Source organism: Ailuropoda melanoleuca, chromosome 6 (genome assembly GCF_002007445.2).
Source record: "Ailuropoda melanoleuca isolate Jingjing chromosome 6, ASM200744v2, whole genome shotgun sequence".
Classification (NCBI taxonomy): Eukaryota; Metazoa; Chordata; class Mammalia; order Carnivora; family Ursidae; genus Ailuropoda; species Ailuropoda melanoleuca.
Window position 1 is genome coordinate 19,141,986 of NC_048223.1, and position 21,852 is coordinate 19,163,837.

General features: G+C 42.7%; 1 protein-coding gene across 8 annotated transcripts in view; it reads left to right on the forward strand.

Annotated features, from left to right (window-relative positions):
- PLCL2 (phospholipase C like 2) overlaps positions 1–21,852 on the forward strand; it is a 182,533-nt gene that overhangs the window by 101,551 nt on the left and 59,130 nt on the right. For all 8 annotated transcript variants that reach the window (XR_004626010.1, XR_004626007.1, XM_002915361.4 and 5 more), the window contains 2 exons: positions 9,183–11,669; positions 14,381–14,584. Coding sequence is in view for 4 of the 8 variants with exons in the window: in XM_034662023.1 (XP_034517914.1) it covers positions 9,183–11,669; positions 14,381–14,584 (2,691 nt within the window). In the remaining 4 variants the exon portion in view is untranslated. Of the gene's footprint in view, positions 1–9,182; positions 11,670–14,380; positions 14,585–21,852 lie in introns of those variants that run through there.

The following is a 21,852-nucleotide window of genomic DNA, read 5'->3' on the forward strand; positions in this document are numbered from 1 at the left end:
TGTTTTTTAAAGATTTTATTTTGAAGTAATCCCTACATCCAACATGAGGCTTGAATTTACAACCCCGAGATCAAGAGTTGCATGCTGTACCATTTGAACCAGCCATGGGCCCCTGAAGCTTTCCTTCTGACTCCTGACTGCCCTTGGAGAGCCATCATTTCCCCTCAATGCCAGCAACGATGGATTTAAGGATAAAAAGTGAGGAAAATAAATCCCTCCTCCTATGCTATCCCGAAATAGTGAAGAACCAGCACAATTTAGGTGGCAAAATTGTGATTGAGAAGTTGCTCTTAGAATTGATCATATTGGTGGCTAAGATTATATATTATGTGATTCAACTTGCATGGCTTTTAAAATTCAGTATGATTTACCAAACAGTTATTAACAATTAAAATTATGTAACCGCGTCTTGGGGCGCCTGGGTGGCACAGCGGTTAAGCGTCTGCCTTCGGCTCAGGGCACGATCCCGGTGTTATGGGATCGAGCCCCACATCAGGCTCCTCCGCTGTGAGCCTGCTTCTTCCTCTCCCACTCCCTCTGCTTGTGTTCCCTCTCTCACTGGCTGTCTCTATCTCTGTCAAATAAATAAATAAAATCTTAAAAAAAAAAAAAAGTTATGTAACCGCACCTTGAAATAGCTCCGTAGTGTAGGAAGTCAGCAGGCTTTATAATGTGCTGTATAAGGAATTACCATATACACAGTTGGGAAACACTGACAATTTTCACACCAAAGTGGGCCACTTAAGTACCATTATTATAGACCATAAATTAAAACTCATTAGCATCAATATTTTCACTGGAATGTAAAGTAGCACTTGTATAGTTTATAGGAGCTCAGCGCTCACCATTAAGTTTTTCATTACTGGAGAAAACCAGTGAATTTTATGGCAGTTTACATTGGACACAGATGTACATTATGGTTTTGTAAATTTACTTTGAATAAATATTTCAGTGGTAGTGAAAGTGTTTGACCAGAACAGTATTGTCATAAAAGTATTGTATTCCATTATGGTCCTCTGATTTCATAATTAAAACCCGATTTTTTTTTTCAAGGCAGGTGTAACCCATTACATCGAATGAGTTGGAAGCTTTAACCTGACCTTGAAAACTTCATTTTACGGGAATTGGAAATGTGTTTTCTTTGCATGTAGTTATTTTGAAAACTGTAGGAAGTGATATGGGCGTATGAAGTAGAAGGAATCATCTGAATAATTCTGGTCAGAAAGTGCTTTTAGTGAGGTCATTTCATTATTTTTTTAGACAAAAACATTATGGGGATCATTGCTTCAAATTTTTCTTTTTACATATGAATACTTACATGTGAGTTACATTATAATTCTAACTAAACTGATGGGATTTAAAATTCACAAAAGAAAAATAAATAAAATTAACAAAAGACGCTGAGAACTGGTTTATTTACTTGTGCCCTGTGAATGTGGGGTACAGCCTGCTGAAGAGGGCGTCTGTCTGCTTTTGACAGTTTCCCAGTATATTTTGGGCATCACATCCACCTGGTTGTGCTCAAAAGTCCTAGTAGCATTAACTAGTTAGCCTCAGTTAAACACGACCCAGAGGGGGACTGTGTTCGTTCTGTTCCTTCTAGAATGGGACTTTCAGCAAATCCTAAGTGATTGGAGTATTGCAACTGCACATTTATAATTGCGTTCTTTTTATTATTCTTTCACGAAGAAATAATTTCAGCCTGAAAGGTATTTATTGAACAGCATCTCGCATAGGGTATACAAAACTTCAGGCGGCATTTAGATCACTTTCCAGCTGTGAACTCATTTATTATTATAACAACCTTATGAATGGTGTGCTTGGGTGGCTCAGTTGGTTAAGCATCTGCCTTCCACTCTGGTCATGATCCCAAGGTTCTGGGATTGAGCCCGACATCCATCAGGCTCCCTGCTCAGTGGGGAGCCTGTTTCTCTCTCCCCCTCCCTGTTTGTGCTCTCTCTCTCTCTGTCAAATAAGTAAATAAAATATATATTTTTTTTAAACCCCTATGAGGGGGCGCCTGGGTGGCTCAGTCGTTAAACGTCTGCTTTTGGCTCAGGGTGTGATACTAGCATTCTGGGATCGAGCCCCACATCGGGCTTCTCCGCTGGGAGCCTGCTTCTTCCTCTCCCACTCCCCCTGCTTGTGTTCCCTCTCTCGTTGGCTGTCTCTCTCTCTGTCAAATAAATAAAAATCTTAAAAAACAAACAAAAAAAAAACCCCTATGAAATAGATACTATAAATAACACACGGTGGGGCACAGGTATTTTTTAAGTCTCTGTTTTACAGGTGGAAAGATGGAGGCATGGAGAACCTGCAATGCTAGCTCACCTCTTGTGGTGCATAGTAGCTCTGTGGGTGATTCCTAAACTAGGAAGTTTATAAACTATTGGATTATTTTGTTCTACCTTGGAATTAAGAAAACTATGTCACAGCTATAAATAAGAACTCTTTCTGTGATTGATTTTGCTCTTATTAGTGAAAGTCTGTTACTTATATCCATAAATTATGTGGTTTCCTTTCATTTTCCTATCTCTCAGTTTGTCGTTTCTCTTTTGGATAGCCTTAAAATTTCCCTGACAACCCTGAAAAACACATATCCTTTGCCTTTAACATTTAAGGTTGACATTCTTTTTAGGAAATGTAAATCTTTTTCTTTGCCCTCTGAAGTTTATGTTAATAAGGGCCAGGATTCTAAATCTTTTAGGGAAAGAGGATGGGTTTGCATATCACCTTCAGAATCCAATCACAGTCACAGTCTTTTGAGGCCTCTGAAACCCACCTGTGAGCCTTCAGAGACCAACATCTAGGTTAGGGACACCTTTGTGGAAGCATAGGAAAATTTAGGGACTCTAGTCCTTTAAAAAGGAAAAACTTTTAGAAAGAACTCAGTGCATTTGCAAGCTGGGTCAAGTAGACGCCCTGTGGTTAGATGTAAGTGGATCACCTGTAATCCACCTGCGTTGTAATTTTTTTAGATTTATTTATTTATTTTGAGAGAGAGAGAACGAGCAGGGGGAGGGGCAGAGGGAGAGAATCTTTCAAGCAGATTCCACACTGAGCAAGGAGCCAGACGCTGGGCTCGATCCCACAACCCATGACATCATCACCTGAGCTGAAACCAAGAGTCAGGCACTTAACCGACTGAGCCACCCAGGTGTCCCTGAATTGTAATTCTTGTTTGTGTTCCTCTGTATATAACTTTAAAGTTTTTCTTTTTGTATTTGTTTATCAGCAGTTTGACTGTGACATGTCTAGGGGGTGTGTTCTGTGTGTGTGTCCTTTAATTTGGATCGAATGCTAGGCACCATGTTTAATAAAGACTGAAGTAAATAATACTTATGTTCAGAAATGAACATGCCTCTTCATCTTCTAGGTCATTAGTATTGGGGAAGTTGAGCCAGTATAGTCAATATATATATATTTTTTTATTTGACAGAGAGAGACACAGTGAGAGAGCACAAGCAGGGGGAGTGGGAGAGGGAGAAGCAGGCTTCCGCAGAGCAGGGAGCCTGATGCAGGGCTCGATCCCAGGACCTGAGCCAAAGGCAGACGCTTAACGACTGAGCCACCCAGGTGCCCCCAGTGTAGTCAATAATTGAGCAGGTTTTGTATTTTGAGTCGCCATTGTTCCCTTTATTGTACCACTGACTTTAAATTCCTCCACCGGTGGGCCACCATAGCCTTGTGTTTAGGTGGGGCTAGGGTCGCAGAGGGTTTATTCATTGTTCCTGTTCTGCCCTCTGCTTTCATGGGCAAATGCCTGTATGAGAAAGGGGTCTCTCTCCATGCTCTTGCCCCTCGTCCATGGTACACTGCTTGCTCCTTGGTGCTAGGCTTCTGGGGAAGTCAGGGGAGTTCTTTGTCCTCCTGGTCTAGTTTCAGTATTAGGCAGCCATATGCTCGTGTGCATCAGGGATGGGACCTTGTGGGGATTCTGGCCCTGCTCCCCTGAGCAGCCACACTCTGCCAGTCTCTGTGCTGAGTCTGGGCAGGAGACAGTTTTCTGCTCTTTCCCGGTGGTAGTAGAGTTCTTCTTGTATTGGTGCAAGCTCCTGAGTCCAAGAGGGTCTTCTCCTCCTTGGGGCAGTAGGTCTTTGCCTGGCTGCAGAGAGAGATGGATTTTGCTTCTACCCTTACCCCAGTGGTCCTAGGAGCAAGAGGCCTTGCTGCCCTTCCCTCAGTGTTTAAGGCTTTTGCTTCAATATAGGAGGGTAGTTGGGGAAAGAGGCAGAGTTTCAATCTGCCCCCCATGCCTGTGCTCTGGAGAGGGGCTCTCTCACCTGTTCTGCTCCCAGTTTTTCGCAGGAGCACTCATGAAGACCTACAGATACGTGCAAACTCTGCCTGTGTCTGGGGCTCCTTGTTACTCTACAGTGATATACCAGCTCACACCTGCCCTGTACGAATTCCTTAAAATCTTAGCTGACTTCTTCTGACGTGCTTCCCACGCTCTGTCAAACATGAAGCAGTTTCTAGGTCTTGTCTGTCCTTGGAAGGGCCTGTCACTCTTTGGAATTCAGCTCCCTTAGTTGCTTTGTGACCACAGTTCTCTGATGACTAGAAGAAAACATAGGATTTTATAGATAATTTGGCTTTTTCTTGTCACAGTGGGAGTGGCATTCTCTCTTGGCTTTCCACATTCTAAGCTGTCCTCTTAGCGGTACCTGCTCACATGCATGACTTTCAAGTCCTCTATGGGTCCCCAAGCCGTTTGCTGATCTGAGTGCTCATAGGCTCCCTGCCAAAGTTGGGCCAGGGTGAGCTCTTGGAATGCAGTAGAGGGCAGCATGGAAGAGGGGGCCCGTGAGGCGAGGAGTCCCGGGGGCCACGAAGGTCTCTGTTATTTGTAGTAAGGGGCCTTCCACGTGAGTGGGAAGCAACATTTGGCCAGACCCAGCTTTTCTTCAAGTTAATTTTTTCTTTTCAGTTCATCTGATTGTACAAAATGACCTTCAAAGTGACCGATTTTCCTCCAGATCCATCTTTTTTTTCCCCCCTTTTTGCTCATCTTGGAGAGCACATCAAAGTTTTAAGGATGAATGAAAAGCCTTGCAAGGTAGCTCTGATGTGCCCAGCATGACTTATTCCTTCAATTCAGGGTTCTTGTTAGGAGCTTAAGAAAGGCCAGGCCTTGCTGTGCTCCTTTAAGGGGCCTCAAGTCGCTTCTGGGGGCGTTTTGTTTTCTTTTGTTAAGGATAGAAATTTCTTTAACCCAGTGTTTCTTAACTCTCTTTATTCCTAGGCCTCCTTCAGTCAACATAAAAATCTCAGGTCTTTCTTTAATGTTATTTCTAAATCAAATTAAAAGACTCGACTCAAACCAGAAGGACAAATGGCTGCTTTGTTTTCATACTCCATCCCCTTCCTCCTTCTGTTATGCTCGCCCCCACCCCCACACTGGAATCCCTGCCTGGATCTAGAATTCAGCATTTCAGGGTTGATGGGAGGTGGGGTTTTTGAAAGCTGAGTTTCCTCCAGACTGAGCGTTTGTTTTGTGTTTCTTCTCCTGGTGTTAGTAAGTGCTGATAGACTGGGAGAGCTGCACCAGTGGACCAAGTTTACAGTCTCTTGTTTTTACTGCTCAGAAGCTCTAGACCATGAGTGCTTCAAATGTTAAGAACCAGCTCCAAAACATCATTTAGACTGTTTTTGAAAGTATTTTGAGGCACCTTTATCTCAGCAGAAACTTACATCTTTTCCTCTGGTTTTAGGTGATTGGTTCATGTAAATTGTGCAGTTTGTTTTCTTTAGATAAAAAGACTGTATGTGTAGCACTTTTCACTGTTAAAGTTAAACTAACTAACATTAAGAGATAACGTAGGAAATAGACTCCAGCCCTGCTGCTGACCACCTGCTTAGCTGATGCAAGTACGGCTGACCCTTGAACAGCGTGGATTTGAACTTGTGGGTCCACTTACACATGGACTTTTTTTTTCAGTAAGTACAGTGCAGTACTGTAAATGCATTTTCCGTTCCTGACAATTTGCTTAATAACATTTTCTCTAGCTTACTTTACTGTAAGAATACACCATATAATACATATAGCATGCCAAATATATGTAAATCAACTACGTGTTACCAGTAAGGCTACGGAGCAGTAGTAGGCTATGAGTGGCTAAGTTTTTGGAGAATCGGAAGTGATCTGCAGATTTTCAGCTATGCAGGGGATGGGCACCCCTAACCCTTGAGTTATTCAAGGGTGAGCTGTGCTTGATCACGGCTGGGCTGAAAAGTGAAAACCAAGTAGGTGTGGGTTAAAGATTCTGGGAGTCAGGCCAGCTGGGGGCCTGGATCTCCGGCTATTGAACCTCAGTTTCCCCTCCCTCCCACACAAGGGCTTCTGGCCTTTTCTTCCCTTCCTCTGGGCCCTGGGGGGCCAGCCTTCACATCCACCTGTAGCTTCCAGCCAGGATTCTGGTCCATCCAGTGCTGAGGGCAAGCTCGCATATCCTTTCTCCTGTTTGGTCTCTAAGCAAACACATGACTCTGTTGGTGTTTGCTAATAGCTTCATCTTTTGGAGAGAGGAGGGCGGCAGTGGTGTGCTCTGGAGAGGACAGGATGGTTCTGGGCCACCACAGACAGAGAGGGAAGAGACAGGAAAGTGGTAAGGGAAGTCCCTGCTCTCATTATATCAGCCTGTGTTGGGGTGACCGTCGTGTTCCTGTGTCTGCAATGAATGATCAGAACTCACCAATCAAAACCTGGCTGGCTTGTGAAAAGCAAGGCGATGTTTTGAAAGTCTCAAGTGTGGTGTTTAAGCTCCTGCCTGTCCCACAGATGAGGGTGTGTGAGCACTTAAGTATGTTATCAGTGTGCTTTGCGATTTGGCTTTTTCTTTTTAATAGCAAAGAGACCTATGAATCTGAAATGTACCAATTGTAACAAATTAGAAAGAAGCCATTGAGTATTAATCAATATGTTAAGACTGACAGAATAAAAGATTAGTGTTGAGGAAATGCTCTATATATTTTTAATGGATAAATAGATAAGTACCTCCATTTATCTTTGTGACTTCTTTTTACCAGTGGCACCTTAGAGATATGATTTATAACGATTATAAAATTCCCTTACATAATTAGTATGTTGTCTTTACTAAAGGTACATGTGTGTTTGTAAAGGTAAAGACAACCTTCGTTCTGAAAAATAGGAAATTTATACATTTGTTTCAGGCCGTTATGCATGGCTGATAACAAATGAAATTTCATGCCAACTTGCTTAAATAGATAGAACACAGTCTATGCTTTAGGGATTTGGAAGAGCTGTGATGCAATTCATCTTATGGATATAATCGCCACAGTTTTTATGTCTTTTGCAGTTTATTGTTCTGAGGATTCGTTTGCAAAGAAATACTCTGCCTTGTGGCTTTTATGTTGTATCTTGGCATTTAGATCACAAAAGTCTCTACGGTTCATTTTGAAACTTTGAGGGAAATGATACCCATATGATTTAAAGTTTAAGTTTAATTACCACCTGTAAATTGCTTTTGGAAGTATAGGTAGTCAAAAAGTAAGAGTGGTTTTAAATTTCAGACGCAGAGAATAGCGTAATCACTTTCTAAAATGTAGAGATTTTATTCAAATTAGATTCTCTCCAGAGCCAGAAAGTTAGAATTGCCTTTGTATAATATCCTTCATGCTCTTCTCTTCATTGCCATGGAAGTTATATAATCGCAACCTCCATGTCTATTCCCTGTGTATGAATATAATGACTTACTGAAGATTTATCAAAATTTTCATATACTTCCTGAAAGGCAATGTCATGTTTTAGGTGAAAATTGTGAAAGACACTTTGAGGTCATTTGAGCATTAAAAATAATAATAATAATAAAGGTGTCTGTACAGGGAAGGAACTTCAGTACACACATAGCTGTGGCATCAGCATCTTAAGGTGAGCACCTGTGACACCGTGCAGGGAAGTGGAGGGCCGTGTCGTTGGTGACACAGACTTCTTTAGAAATAGATGCTGCTGAGAGTGTTTCCCTTGATTGTGTAGATAACCTGATGATATTGGAAGTACTTAGGTGACATTCTTCTAAGCACTAGCCTGTGCATGGCAATAGGCTTTAATAAATCCAGCTCTAGGATTTTAGAAGTTCCCTCAGCTAGCCTCCCACCCAGACTCGGTACAACTGCAGCCGTAAAACCATATCTGTCCCAAGTCTTGAGAACCGTGACTAATCTGAGACTGAAAAACCAGGAATTCCTGCTGGAATTTCAGTGTCTACTCATTTAACACACTGTTTAGTGGTCTGTACTTAGCTGTTTCAGGTCTTTTGGCATTTCCAGAAATAACCCAGACATCTTAGTGAGTCCAAGTGGTTTTCAAATGTCAGTGTGCATCCCCATCACCTAGAGGGTTGCCTACAGCGCGCATTCCTGGGCACTGCCCCCTAGAAATCTGATCCTATGAGCCTAGGAATCTGCATGTTAATCAGGTAAGCCAGGTGGTTCTGAGGCAAGTGGTGTGGTGACAGGTTTGAGGAACACTGGTGTGGGAGATGTGTTCAACTAGCAGAGCCTGCTTTATGGGTGTGTGACCTGTGTGGTTGTGCAGGCCCCACACTCAGAAGGGCCCTGCACTTGACTTAATATTCTTCCATCACCTTAAAATTCTTACCAATTTTTTTTTTTTTTGAGAGAGAGAGAGAGAGACTTTTGAGAAGTGGGGAGAGGCACAGGGAGAAGGTGAAAGAATCTTAAGCAGGCTCCACAGACTTAGTGTGGAGCGTGATGGGGGCTTACTCTCATGGCCCTTGAGATCATAACCTGAGCTGAAATCAAGAGTCGACACTTAACTGTGCCACCCAGGCGCCGCTAAAATTCTTAACAATTTTTGAACAAGGAATCCTGTATTTCATTTTTCCCTGAGCCCTGCGAATTGAGTAGTCCTTTCTCTGTACAGGATTTTATTGTGTATAACTGAAATTGTGTTTCTTGATACCCATGGATTGCAATTATTCAATAATGATTTTTTACTTGTTTGTATTAGGCTGCAAACTCCAGGGCCACTTCTAAGCTCTAGAAGTGATTGAATATCATTTGTCATAGAACATTCAATAGGAGATCCTAACAGTATGATTTTTTTGAAAAAATTAAATTTTTATTCCTGATCTTGAACATAGAAACCCATGTTTATGTTATTCTTGTACACTGTTTTTTTTTTTTTTTTCCCCTCCCAGGATGGTACAAAACAGAAAAGAGAGCGGAAGAAGACCGTCTCGTTCAGTAGCATGCCCACAGAGAAGAAGATCAGCAGTGCAAGTGATTGCATCAATTCGATGGTCGAGGGTTCAGAACTCAAAAAGGTTCGCTCCAACTCCAGGATTTACCATAGGTATTTTTTACTGGATGCTGACATGCAGAGCCTGAGGTGGGAACCATCTAAGAAAGATTCTGAGAAAGCCAAGATTGATATTAAATCCATCAAGGAAGTGAGAACAGGAAAAAATACAGACATATTCCGCAGCAATGGCATTTCTGACCAGATATCTGAAGATTGTGCGTTTTCAGTCATATACGGAGAGAATTATGAGTCACTTGATTTGGTTGCCAACTCTGCAGATGTTGCGAACATCTGGGTTACGGGACTGCGGTACCTAATTTCTTACGGAAAACATACACTTGATATGTTAGAAAGTAGCCAAGACAACATGAGGACTTCTTGGGTTTCACAAATGTTTAGTGAAATTGATGTAGATAACCTTGGACATATAACTCTGTGTAATGCTGTGCAGTGTATCAGAGACCTCAATCCTGGTTTAAAAACTAGCAAAATTGAGCTTAAGTTCAAAGAATTGCACAAATCCAAGGACAAAGCTGGTACTGAAGTCACAAAGGAAGAATTTGTTGAGGTTTTCCATGAGCTTTGTACCAGACCTGAAATTTATTTCCTTTTAGTTCAGTTTTCAAGCAATAAAGAATTTCTTGATACCAAGGACCTTATGATGTTTCTTGAGGCAGAGCAGGGTGTGGCACATATAAATGAGGAAATAAGCCTTGAAATTATTAATAAATATGAGCCATCCAAAGAAGGTCAGGAAAAGGGCTGGCTTTCCATAGATGGGTTTACTAAGTACCTTATGTCCCCCGACTGTTATATATTTGATCCAGAACATAAGAAGGTCTGTCAAGATATGAAGCAACCTTTGTCTCATTATTTTATAAACTCATCTCATAATACATACTTAATAGAGGATCAGTTCCGAGGTCCCTCTGACATCACGGGATACATCCGAGCTCTTAAAATGGGTTGCCGGAGTGTTGAGTTAGATGTATGGGATGGGCCAGATAATGAACCTGTAATTTACACGGGCCACACCATGACCTCTCAGATAGTCTTCCGCAGCGTCATTGATATTATTAACAAGTATGCGTTCTTTGCTTCGGAGTATCCTCTTATCTTGTGTTTAGAAAATCACTGTTCTATTAAACAGCAGAAGGTAATGGTTCAGCACATGAAGAAAATTTTAGGGGACAAGCTCTATACAACGTCACCCAACATGGAGGAATCTTACCTACCATCCCCAGATGTCCTAAAAGGGAGGATACTCATTAAAGCCAAGAAGCTGTCCTCAAGTTGCTCTGGCGTAGAAGGGGATGTTACGGACGAAGACGAAGGGGCAGAAATGTCTCAGAGGATAGGCAAAGAGAACGTGGAACAGCCCAACAACGTGCCTGTGAAGCGATTTCAGCTCTGTAAAGAACTGTCTGAACTCGTGAGCATCTGTAAGTCTGTTCAGTTCAAAGAATTTCAGGTATCATTTCAGGCTCAGAAGTACTGGGAAGTCTGTTCGTTTAATGAAGTGCTGGCCAGCAAATACGCCAATGAAAATCCAGGGGACTTTGTAAATTACAACAAACGTTTTCTCGCCAGGGTCTTCCCCAGCCCAATGAGAATTGACTCCAGTAACATGAACCCTCAAGATTTTTGGAAGTGTGGTTGTCAGATCGTAGCCATGAACTTTCAGACCCCAGGCCTGATGATGGACCTGAATATTGGCTGGTTTAGGCAGAACGGAAACTGCGGCTACGTCCTTCGGCCGGCCATCATGAGAGAGGAAGTGTCTTTCTTCAGCGCCAACACGAAAGACTCCGTCCCAGGAGTCTCACCGCAGCTTCTTCACATTAAAATCATCAGCGGGCAGAACTTTCCCAAACCCAAAGGATCAGGTGCCAAAGGAGATGTGGTGGATCCTTACGTCTATGTGGAGATTCACGGAATCCCTGCCGACTGTGCAGAACAAAGGACAAAAACCGTGCACCAGAACGGAGATGCTCCCATTTTTGATGAAAGCTTCGAATTTCAAATCAACCTACCTGAACTGGCCATGGTGCGCTTTGTAGTACTAGATGATGACTACATCGGGGATGAGTTCATCGGCCAGTACACAATCCCCTTTGAATGCTTACAGACAGGCTACCGCCACGTCCCCCTGCAGTCATTGACTGGAGAGGTCCTGGCGCACGCTTCTTTGTTTGTCCACGTGGCTATTACTAACCGAAGAGGAGGAGGGAAGCCTCATAAAAGGGGCCTTTCCGTGAGAAAAGGGAAGAAATCCAGGGAGTATGCATCTTTAAGAACACTGTGGATTAAAACTGTGGATGAGGTGTTCAAGAATGCCCAGCCGCCTATCCGGGATGCCACAGACCTGAGAGAGAACATGCAGGTAGGTACTTGTGTTGAAGTATTTCCTCAACGGCGTTTCTTCACAGTGCACTCGGTGCACCATCTGTGAATACTTTGGAGGGCTTAGGTCTTACAACACTATATTTGATTTTCAGTAATTTGTAATTTCAGTAATTTGTAAATTCCAATTTGTCATTAGAACATTTACCACTAAGCTCATGTTTTTTAATCATTTACATTTCCAGAACTGGTGTCGAAAATATTGATAATGCGTTAGAATAAACCAGTTTTGTTGCTGTCTCACATAATAGTCCGTGTCTGCTTCACAGATCCCCATTGTTTTCTAAGAGTGTACATGGGAATCTCCGATTTTCCGGAATATTCTTTAGCTGGAACACACTTTGATGACCTTCCAAAATAAAAGGCACATGTTCCAACCCTTTCTTCTGGAGCCGTAGTGCTAGGAAAATAGCAAGCACTTAAATGAGCCGATGTGTTTGTGTTTTGAGCCGCTGCTTGGTGTCGGAGGACTGCTATTCAAGTGTTTAAGTAGAAGACATGTGGTGCCTGTATTTATTAGAAGTCTAAGATAATAATTACCTCTCAACTGTATAATGGCTAAAAGCAATCAGTTAGGAACAAATGTACGTAATTAAGGATCGTCCACATGTCCAGCAGTGTACCGGGGCCCGCCTCACAGAGCTCCCGGCCCTACCCCGGCCCAGCATGTGAGAGTGCCTGCCGTGTCTGTGGTAGCTGCTTGGCGTGTGTTTATTAAAATATGTATATTAAATATATTAGCTGGGTATATATCTATAGATACCTATTATGAGAAGAATGGCACCAGCAAGTGAAATCTGACTCAGAATATTCAGCAGATTTCAACCCCGTACAGATTTTATAGATGAACTCATTCATAAAAAGACCTTGCCACAAGAGAGGAATTTTATTCTCTTTCTCTCCAAGTCAAAGCATAACAGGAACCTGCAGGGCTTTTCCCTGTTTCTGAGGGCGAGAATGGTGTGGGAAACCCTGAGCTCCGAGCAAGGCACAGTGGCCTGCCCCAGGCCGAGGTCGTGCGCGTGCCGCCGCGTTCCCGCGGGGATCCTCCGGAGCTCGAGCATCCTGTCTCCAGAGCTGCGTGTCTGCGCTGCACCCGGCAGAGCAGCGGTGGCGGGGCTTAAGGAGTGCGCGTCACGCACAGGCAGTCTGGGCCGTGAGGACGCAGCCGTGAGCAAGCAGTGCCTTCAGCGGGGAGTGGGCGGTGGGGAGGGAAACAGACCACGAGCAGGTGAACAAGCAAATAGGACAGTTGCAGACACAAGCAAGAGCTGTGAAGAAAATAAAACAGGGAGGTGTGACGGAGTGATTGGGAGACCCCGTCAGAGACCTCACAGTCATGGTTTGCTGTCACAAGCAGTCAACGTCCAAGTGATTTTGAGCAAAATGACAGAGTTTGATGTCCACATTTAAAGAGATATTAATAAAAAGAAAATATTTAAGAAAACCAAAGTGCTCATTTTTTAGACTGGGGCATGTGAGAGCAGCAGACATGGGACTTGCAAGGCCTGGATTCCTCCCCTCTGGCCACCATGCTCAGCCCAGATCAGGACCCAAGTGCACCTGGAATAACTCCCATTTTGGTTAGAATTTACCAGTTGTTATAGCACGGCAATTAAAAAACATAGGCCTCAGCATCAACAGATTTCAGGTAAAATCTTGACTCCTTCACTCACCAGCTGTGTGACCTTAGAGAAATAACAGAGAGAGGTTAGAGCCCAGCCCAGACTCATTTCCTTACCCACAGTGTGGCTGGTTGAGAAGATTAAGTGAGGTAATGGGTACTAGGTAGGCCTACTAGCTTAGCACTTGGTAAGTGCTCCAAGAATGCCAACCGTGACATTTGACAGTGTCAAGGGATTTTCTTTACTGGATATTTTAATGGCATAGCTCTGGTGATGAAAAAAGGGGTGGAGTGGGGGAACAAACGTTGCAACCAGTGGACACACTAATAGGGGGGGTCTCCTACTGGGCAGTAAATTGCTTTGTCCTCAAAATTCCTTTAGATTTTCTGGTGGTTTTCTGGCAATCTTTGGTATCCCTTGGCTGCTAGATCGTTGCCTTCACTGGTCTTCCAAAGCTAGGAAAGAGAGAGAAAGAGCTGTCCCTCTCTCATGACCCCAGAGGAACAAATCATATCAAAACCGTGATCTTGGACTTCTAGCCTCCATAACTGAGACAATAAATTTAACCCCTCCTCCAAAAATATTCTTTTCAGTTTGGAACCAGTGTAAACAGGTGAGAGACATTCAAGTTTCTCCCTCGAAAATACTCCTTTTCTTTTTAGGTGGCTGGCATTTGATACTTACTTTAAACCTGTTTTGCTTTTTTTTCCTTTCCCGTGTTTGAGTGCAGAAGCCATTCTTCTTGTTTGCTCACGATTGCCTATCAGCCTTAGCACCACTGTGAACTTTGATCTGAAAAGAGGCTTTACCCTTCAGATGAATTTTACTTACTCTCATTTTCTGTACTTTTGATAAATTGGTATTGAAAATGTCTGTAACTGTATTTACTTTGGAAAATAGCCATTTTTCCTGGCATGAAATAATCATTAGTTAATTCTGTCATGACTTTGCTAATAACGGTTGTACCAGGCAGTTCAAGTATAATCAAGTATATCAAGTAGAATAGCCACGAGAACTTAAAACCTCTGGTGAATTACAGAGCGCCTCCTTTCTTTCCACGTAACAGAATGCCGTGGTATCATTCAAGGAGCTGTGTGGCCTCTCCTCCGTGGCCAATCTCATGCAGTGCATGTTGGCGGTGTCTCCCCGCTTCCTGGGACCTGATAACATGCCCCTGGTGGTCCTGAATCTGAGCGAGCAGTATCCCACGATGGAGTTGCAGGGAATCGTGCCCGAGGTTCTGAAGAAGATTGTAACAACTTACGACATGGTGAGTTGTTCTCTGTACTTTAATGGAGCCTGGGTGAGAGAGATATCGTAAGACAATACACCAGACATACTCAGGAGCTCTTGCTAAGGTGTGCTTTCCTATTTCATGCTTCATTTACCTATGTTGGAAAAATCGTTCCTCTGACCTTGCCGTATTTGAAAGAGCTCAGTGTTTTACTGTTGTTGTTTTAGAAAGCAGGACTCAGAAACAGATGCCTCAATCGGATTAAACAGTAGTTAGCTTTTCAAGAATGTATCCGAATTGATTTCTAAAGCATATGCTGTTTTCTACACATACATGGCGGAGAATTTTTTTTAATCTTTCTCTGCAATCAGCCCTTGATTTGCTCATTTTTATTTTGTTTTCATTCTTCAGACTGGTAAAAGTGAGAAATTTAATTTTTTCTAAAATAAATTTTAAGCACAATTAGGGGCAATTTCTTCTATCGCATGATTATAATGTATAATGCTTTCCTTCCTTACAGCAGCTGCTCTGAGATACCTATAATTTGTAATCAACTTAACGTTAATGAGGTATCCTCAGGATACCTAGAATATTACATTTTTGAGCTTACATATTTCTTGCATTTTCGTTAATCATATCCTGGTCTTATTGTGCTTTTTTGACTTATCATAGCTCTAAGGGAGAATTAGTGGATGAACAACACTGTTTCGAGCCCATGATGTCGTGGAGGCTCTCCAGCCTGTGAGGTTTAAGAGTGGTGTTGGACACTGCTCCCCCAGATGGGCCAGGCTGTCAGCCTTTGGTCCTCAGGGTCCTCAGAGTTAAGAGGCTATGTCTACGCAAAATGCATGGGCTACAACCACAAAACACTAGGCTTCATCTGACGTAGCCGCTGAGGTTAAAGACAAAGTGGGATTGGCATCATAAGCCTTAACAGAAATATTTTTGACTATTCTGTAAGTTGATCTGAAAGCTTTAATTCAGAGGGGCTTATACAATTCAAAGGAAGAAAAAAACCAGATTAGGCCAGCATTTCCCACAGTGTGTTCAGAGGAACCTTGGTTTCTTAGAATATTAGTAAATGTCACATGGGAGAAGGGGCTCCATGGTAAAGCAGTTTGGGGAAATACTGGTTTGAACAAAATTAATCATATGTCTTACTGCAGGACATCTTAGGGCCTTTTCTTTGCTGACACACTGAGTTCCCAGGAGGGTGATAGATAGAGAATGCCCTGTTTCACAAATGGACTTGACCAAGGGGTACTGTTACCAAAAACAAAAGTTCTAAATACTTTTTGTTCTTGATCTTCACTTCTTCCTCTTACTCGCTCAAGTCTTTAGACAAATAAGATCTGGAAGCACAAGTCAGCAGAATGCAGTATTTTAAACAGCGTATCAGTTCATTACCTACCTTTTTCCTAGATTCCTGTGCAATAGCCACACATTTTAGCCGATACGTATTAGTCCCTACTATTTCTAGCTTAGAATTCGTGGTAGCGTGAGCGATCTAAAAGACCAAACAGTGGGCTCTGCGGGTAAACTACAGAGAGTGGCAGTCAGCCTGAAGAAAGAGGGAAGGCCAGGGGCAAGTGCATGTCAACACTGGGGAGAGAGCTGTGCTGGGTGCTGCAGGGGCCGCAAGAATGCACTTGAATTGCCCCGTCCTCAGGGAGCCATCCAGTCCACTGGAAGGTAATGGAGGCAGCTGGGAAGCAAAACACCGGACGCTTATGCTCTGCTCCTTTGCAGTGAAAAGTGGAAAGATAGGAAAAGAGGTAAAATCGGGAAAGTTTGAAGAGCTCCTTCGCGCTGAGACCGAGGCCACCTAGTTAGTTCCCACCCCCTCCTGTTTTATGAGAAGAAGTCAGAAGACGTAGCTGATGTGTATAAATGCTTCTTAAGCTTAAGCCACACGTAAAATTGTTAGACATTTTGTAGACCTATTTCGTTCACCAAAATCTAACATGACTCAGTCCCTGGGCGCTTCACTGATTTCCATGGTGGTCCCACAGTGACATTTCTTCTCCGTAACCTTTTTAACAGGAACTTCCTGAGAGTGGGGTGGCGGCACCCCACCTGGGTGATAACAGTGGGGGCTAGACAAGGGGGAGCACCCAGGACTTAGTCCAGCGGCTGAGTGCCAATCCCGAGCAGGAGGTTCTCAGGGTTCATGACCAAGAGGCTTCTGGGTGCCAGCAGCCTCCCAGCACCCATCACAGTATTTGGCACAGGAATCACGTAGTGCTCCTTGGTTCCCTGCCCCTTCCTCTCCCTGGGCTGCTAAATGATCACTCTTACTATGCAGCGCTGTTTGCACATAACTGGATAGTTGTATCATTGCAGAAGTGATCAGACAGAATGTTTTAGCTCGTTCATATTTTTTAAATTGTGAAACTTACATAATGTTTAATTGACATAGCCGTGCTGCATTATACCCCTAGGTCTATTGATTTGTCCTGTCTTAGCTCCATCTGAAAAACTAAGCCATAAAATATTTAAAATTAAATTCAAATTATTATAATTTGAATTTTTAAAACTAATATTGCTACAGCAATAACTCTTGTACTATTTATATTTTATAGCCCTTTTTTTAGTAACTTAATGGTTTCTTACCTTGTAACAATAAATTTATTAAAACTAGCTAAAGGAGCATTGATGGGAGTATACTAAGGTCCTGGACAGTCTGTAACTTTAAATTTATTTATTTATTTTTGTGATTTATGTTGAGCTTTACCCAAAATTAACCTTGGAAATAAGATCTTATTTCATTTTGTTTATTTCCCATTTATAATATGAAGGCTCCAAATGAGAAGTAAGAGTAGTGTGAGAAATCTGCTCCAGAACTCCTGTGTCATTGCCGGTCTACACTGCTGAAGGTGGCCCTAGGGAGGCCAGGGCCACACGTGGCCTCTCCTGCATGTGCAGATATGTATTTATGCTGTTACGATTGTGATTACTTTTCAGTGTCTAAACTCTTATTAATAAGCCAGTATATTAGAAATATGCCAGTTTCCTTGGGAAGAAGGGGAATGCAGAGAAGGATTATGGAAATGCGAACAACATGTAAGCCATTCTGGAGGCTAGAAACGAATGCCCATGTCCAGGGTGGCCACATATTCTGGTTTCCTGCTGATATACCTTTTGCCCTGGACGAATTATTCATAGCTCTCCCTTTAACTCTTAGAAGCGTCCCTGTTTAGGGGTGCTGGGGTGGCTTAGTCGGTTAAGTGTCTGCCTTCGGCTTAGGTCATGATCCTGGAGTCCTGGGATCAAGCCCTGCACTGGGCTCCCTGCTTACCGGGGTGTCTGCTTCTCCCTCTTCCTTTGCCTGCCACTCCCCCTCCTTGTGCTCACTTGCTCTCTCTCTCTCTCTCAAATAATAATCTTTTTTTTTTTTAAAAAAAAAAGAAGTGTCCCTGTTTAGATAATTAGTTGTATGGTCACCCTATCCATGGCCCCTAGACTATCCTAATGGCTCTTGTGATTACCACCAACAAATGGATCTTCTAAATTGTCCAAATCGTGGTTTTTACCCTATGTGTGGTTCCTCCTTGGGTCCTGGAAGTGTGAGATTCAACCCTGGGTCAAAGCCATGCAGGTGTCAAAGCCATTCCGGAGTAGAGGAAGAAGAGAAGTACAGACACCTTCTTAGACTAGGCAGATTGGTGGGGAATGTTGATAACAGGGACTGGACTGGTATGGAGAGTGGGAATGGCGACGGATTGTCAGACAAATAAGCCTTTTCTCCCCTCGAGGTGTTTACAGTTTAGTAGAAGAGATAAAGTGTATCAGTAGATAGTAAGATGATACTGACAGATACTTTAAAATATGTAAACAAACCATTTGGATGTTTATGGACAAGAACGGTCAGTTTCCGGGTTAGGGATTAGGAAGACTTCAGGGAAATATTGGCCTTTGAGCTAGACCTTTAAGAATGAGTCACATTTCAGTAGGCAGAGGTGATAAGAAGGAGGCTGTTCAAAGTTGAGTTCGCGGAGTGAAACGTGCTCGGAAATGTGGACGCATGTATTCTGGGCGAGTCCCCTGAGGGCCGTGGGGGTTCCTGCTCAGATCTGAGCGCTACAGGGCCAGGCTCAGGCGGTACACGCTGTAGGAGGCGGAGAGGGAAAGAGAGCCTGGAGAGCACATGGTGAGTGCCTTTATTTTGCTGCCGATCAGGTGGAAACAACGGAAACCCTGTGGCTCATCAAATTAGTGGCAGAACTAGGTTTAGCTGTCTCCTTGTCCTGTGTTTTTTCTGTGATCCAGGTCAGGAAAATGAGCCATGTGTGGTGTGTAGATGAGTGATCAACATACAGATGAAGCCCAGATATCTTCAATAATAATAATGTAAAGTTGTTCACGTGGGGTTCTCCGAGTCAGAGGTAACTTGTTTCGGATTCCTGTTCCTCATGATGGTAGAAACGAATTCATTTTTCATACTTTGGCATAGATTAAAAGACAGGTTCGATGAGCTTAAACTAAGGAAGACTGTTTCAATAGGTCAGATTCCAGTCAAAGAAATCTGGTTATAAGTAGCTGAACATATCTTTTATATTATTACTTCAGAAAACAACACATTTAAATATTTCACTTAACATTTATGGAAATGTACTTGAATGCATTCGCCGTTCGCAATCAGGTATCAAAATTGAGCTTGAATGTTCTCTTGTGTAATTTAAAGCTGGTGGGAGAAAATAAGGATTACGTAACCTGGGTTTAAGACATTCTTTACAATACACAGTGCTTTTTTTTTTTTAAGATTTTATTTATTTATTTTTTGGGAGAGAGAGAGAGAGCGCGCGCACGAGCAGGTGAGGGAGGGGCAGAGGGAGAAGCAGGCTCCCCGCTGAGCAGGGAGCCCAGTGCAGGACTCCATCCCAGGACCTGGGATCATGACCTGAGCCAAAGACAGATGCTTAGCTGACTGAGCCACCCAGGTGCCCACAATACACAGTGCTCTTAAGAACACATATGCACTGGCATTTCAGTGTAAACCTTCCCCTCCCATCAATATCAGTGATCTAATTCATCATCTTTTTAAATGAAAGTGATTTTTACCATCCTTTTAGTATTGATTATTAGTAATAATTCATCTCTCTAGCTATCTTTGTTTATTAGTTTCCTATTTCAGACTTAAATTTCTAAATTTTTGTGAGATCCATACTAAAATATAGAGACCAAGGAGTCAACATTCTTTCTCTGTAGAGAGAGAACATTGGAAATGTTGGATACAAAGAAAGCTCTCTTTATAAATTTTTTTCATTGGACTTTGAGGACAGTATTCGAAGTGAAATAATCCAGACATGGAAAGATCAGTACTACGTGATTCCACTTATGTGAGGTATCTAAAATAACCAAATTCTGAGACTGAAATGGTAGTTACCACAGGCTGGAGGAAGGGGGAATGGAGTTACTAATCAACAGGCCTAGTTTCGGTTAAATATGGTGAATAAGCTTCAGAGCCCCAATGGCCAGCATCAGGCCAGTAAGCAGACATGTATCGTACACCTAGAATTTGTTAAGAGGGTGGCTCTCCCGTGAAGGGGTTCTTAATACAACTTCTTTAAGAAAAAAAGTTTTTCGTTGGTTTTGCTATGATTTCTGTAATATGGAATTTGCTTCAGTCACTGTAATGAGCTTGAAGGTGGAGTTGTGGGGAATGAAAGGAGAGAAGAAACAGTAAAGATAATGATGCCCGATTCTGTTCCAGGCGGTAGCGCTGTTCCGTGCACAGCGGTGGACCCTCGGGCAGCCCCCCTCTTCTCAGAGATTGTACAGGACCTCATTCTTAGCACTGCAGGGCCTTTGTATCTACTTTCTATTTAAAATTAGTTTGTTTTGATCTTTCACAGCTTCACAAAAATCTTGATTTTAATTGCCTTCACAATTAATTAAGAAAGCATACTCCGGGGAATCCATTTATCCAGTGGAGAAGAGTATTTTTTCAGTGTAAAAGGGAGGAGCCTGATGCTTTGTCTAGGAGGGTATTATTTGCTCTCTGAGTGTTTTTATATAAATTACTGAACAGTCCCTTCTAACTCATTATTTTAAATATTTCTTTAAAAAAACTAGTTTCTTCAAATAAAATATGGGAAATGAGGGTGTCTTTCATATACAGACATGTTGGCAATTGGCACGCAACATCAGGAACACTCTGCTTTATCTTACGGGTGTGATTTCACGTATTTTGTCTTGCCGCTGCTTAATGCGGTGAAGAGATAAATCACACTTCATAATTAATGGAGTCAGCCCATCTGGACCAAGCCAGACATGATCTGTAATAAGGCTGCTATTGATCCCCGTCTCCTTTGTGGCTCCTTTTATCACTTTACTGCCTCAGGACTTGACATTAAAAGCTTCTTTTAATTGGAGGTGTCAACCTTCCCAACTTTTGTAATTATAGAAAAAAAAGACCAGATAGATTATTATGCTTTAGAATAAGACTGAGCTTAGATGTGTGTGTGTGTGTGTGTGTGTGTGTGTGTACAAAGGTGGATATATCCTGCAGAGGGAAGATCAGAAACCCAAAGGCTATAGTCTAATTCAGTGACAGGGGAGGTCCAGCCAGTGATGTGTCCAAAAGCAGTTTCCCTGGCGTCATCAAAACCATACAGCTGAGCCACTCCAAATTGGTTCAAGCTGCCAAGCCGATGGGAGGGGGAAGAAATGTTAAAATACAGTGTGATGACAGCATCACATGTGTGATTAGATCAGATGCAGCGGGCTGCCACTCAGTAATCAGATGCAGGGAGATTCGGACGCTTCTGGAAGATAGTGTGCAGGGTGTGCAACGGTGATGATTGTGGATTTTATTGCTCATCAGCTTTCTAGTTTTACATGTCTCCACAGAAACTGAGGAGCACATATTCAGAAGTATTCTTACACACACACACACACACACGCACACACACGCACACACGCATACCCCAGATACCTAAGCAGTGAGCAGTTGGGGAAAGAGTAGCATTTTAAGGGCTGACATCCCCTTGAAAGAGAGACTTCATCATATAGCAGTTTTTATCAACTAAATTTGATACCTAGCTCCAAACTCTGGGAGGACAGACATGAAAACCGTAATGGAGTTCAACATGTTGTCAGATGGTGTCTTCAGGCAAGAAATGATAAATGGTATTAAGCTACCATGTATCATCTGACATACCAGCAGTCTGACTTAAAATTTCTAAGTAAGCTAGGAAACAGTGATATGGTTGGTGCTGTCCATCCCTATTGGTAAATGAGAAATGGGAGCCTGCTCTTGGCATCATTTCAGTTCTCAGGTAGATTTCATTTGAACCAAGGCC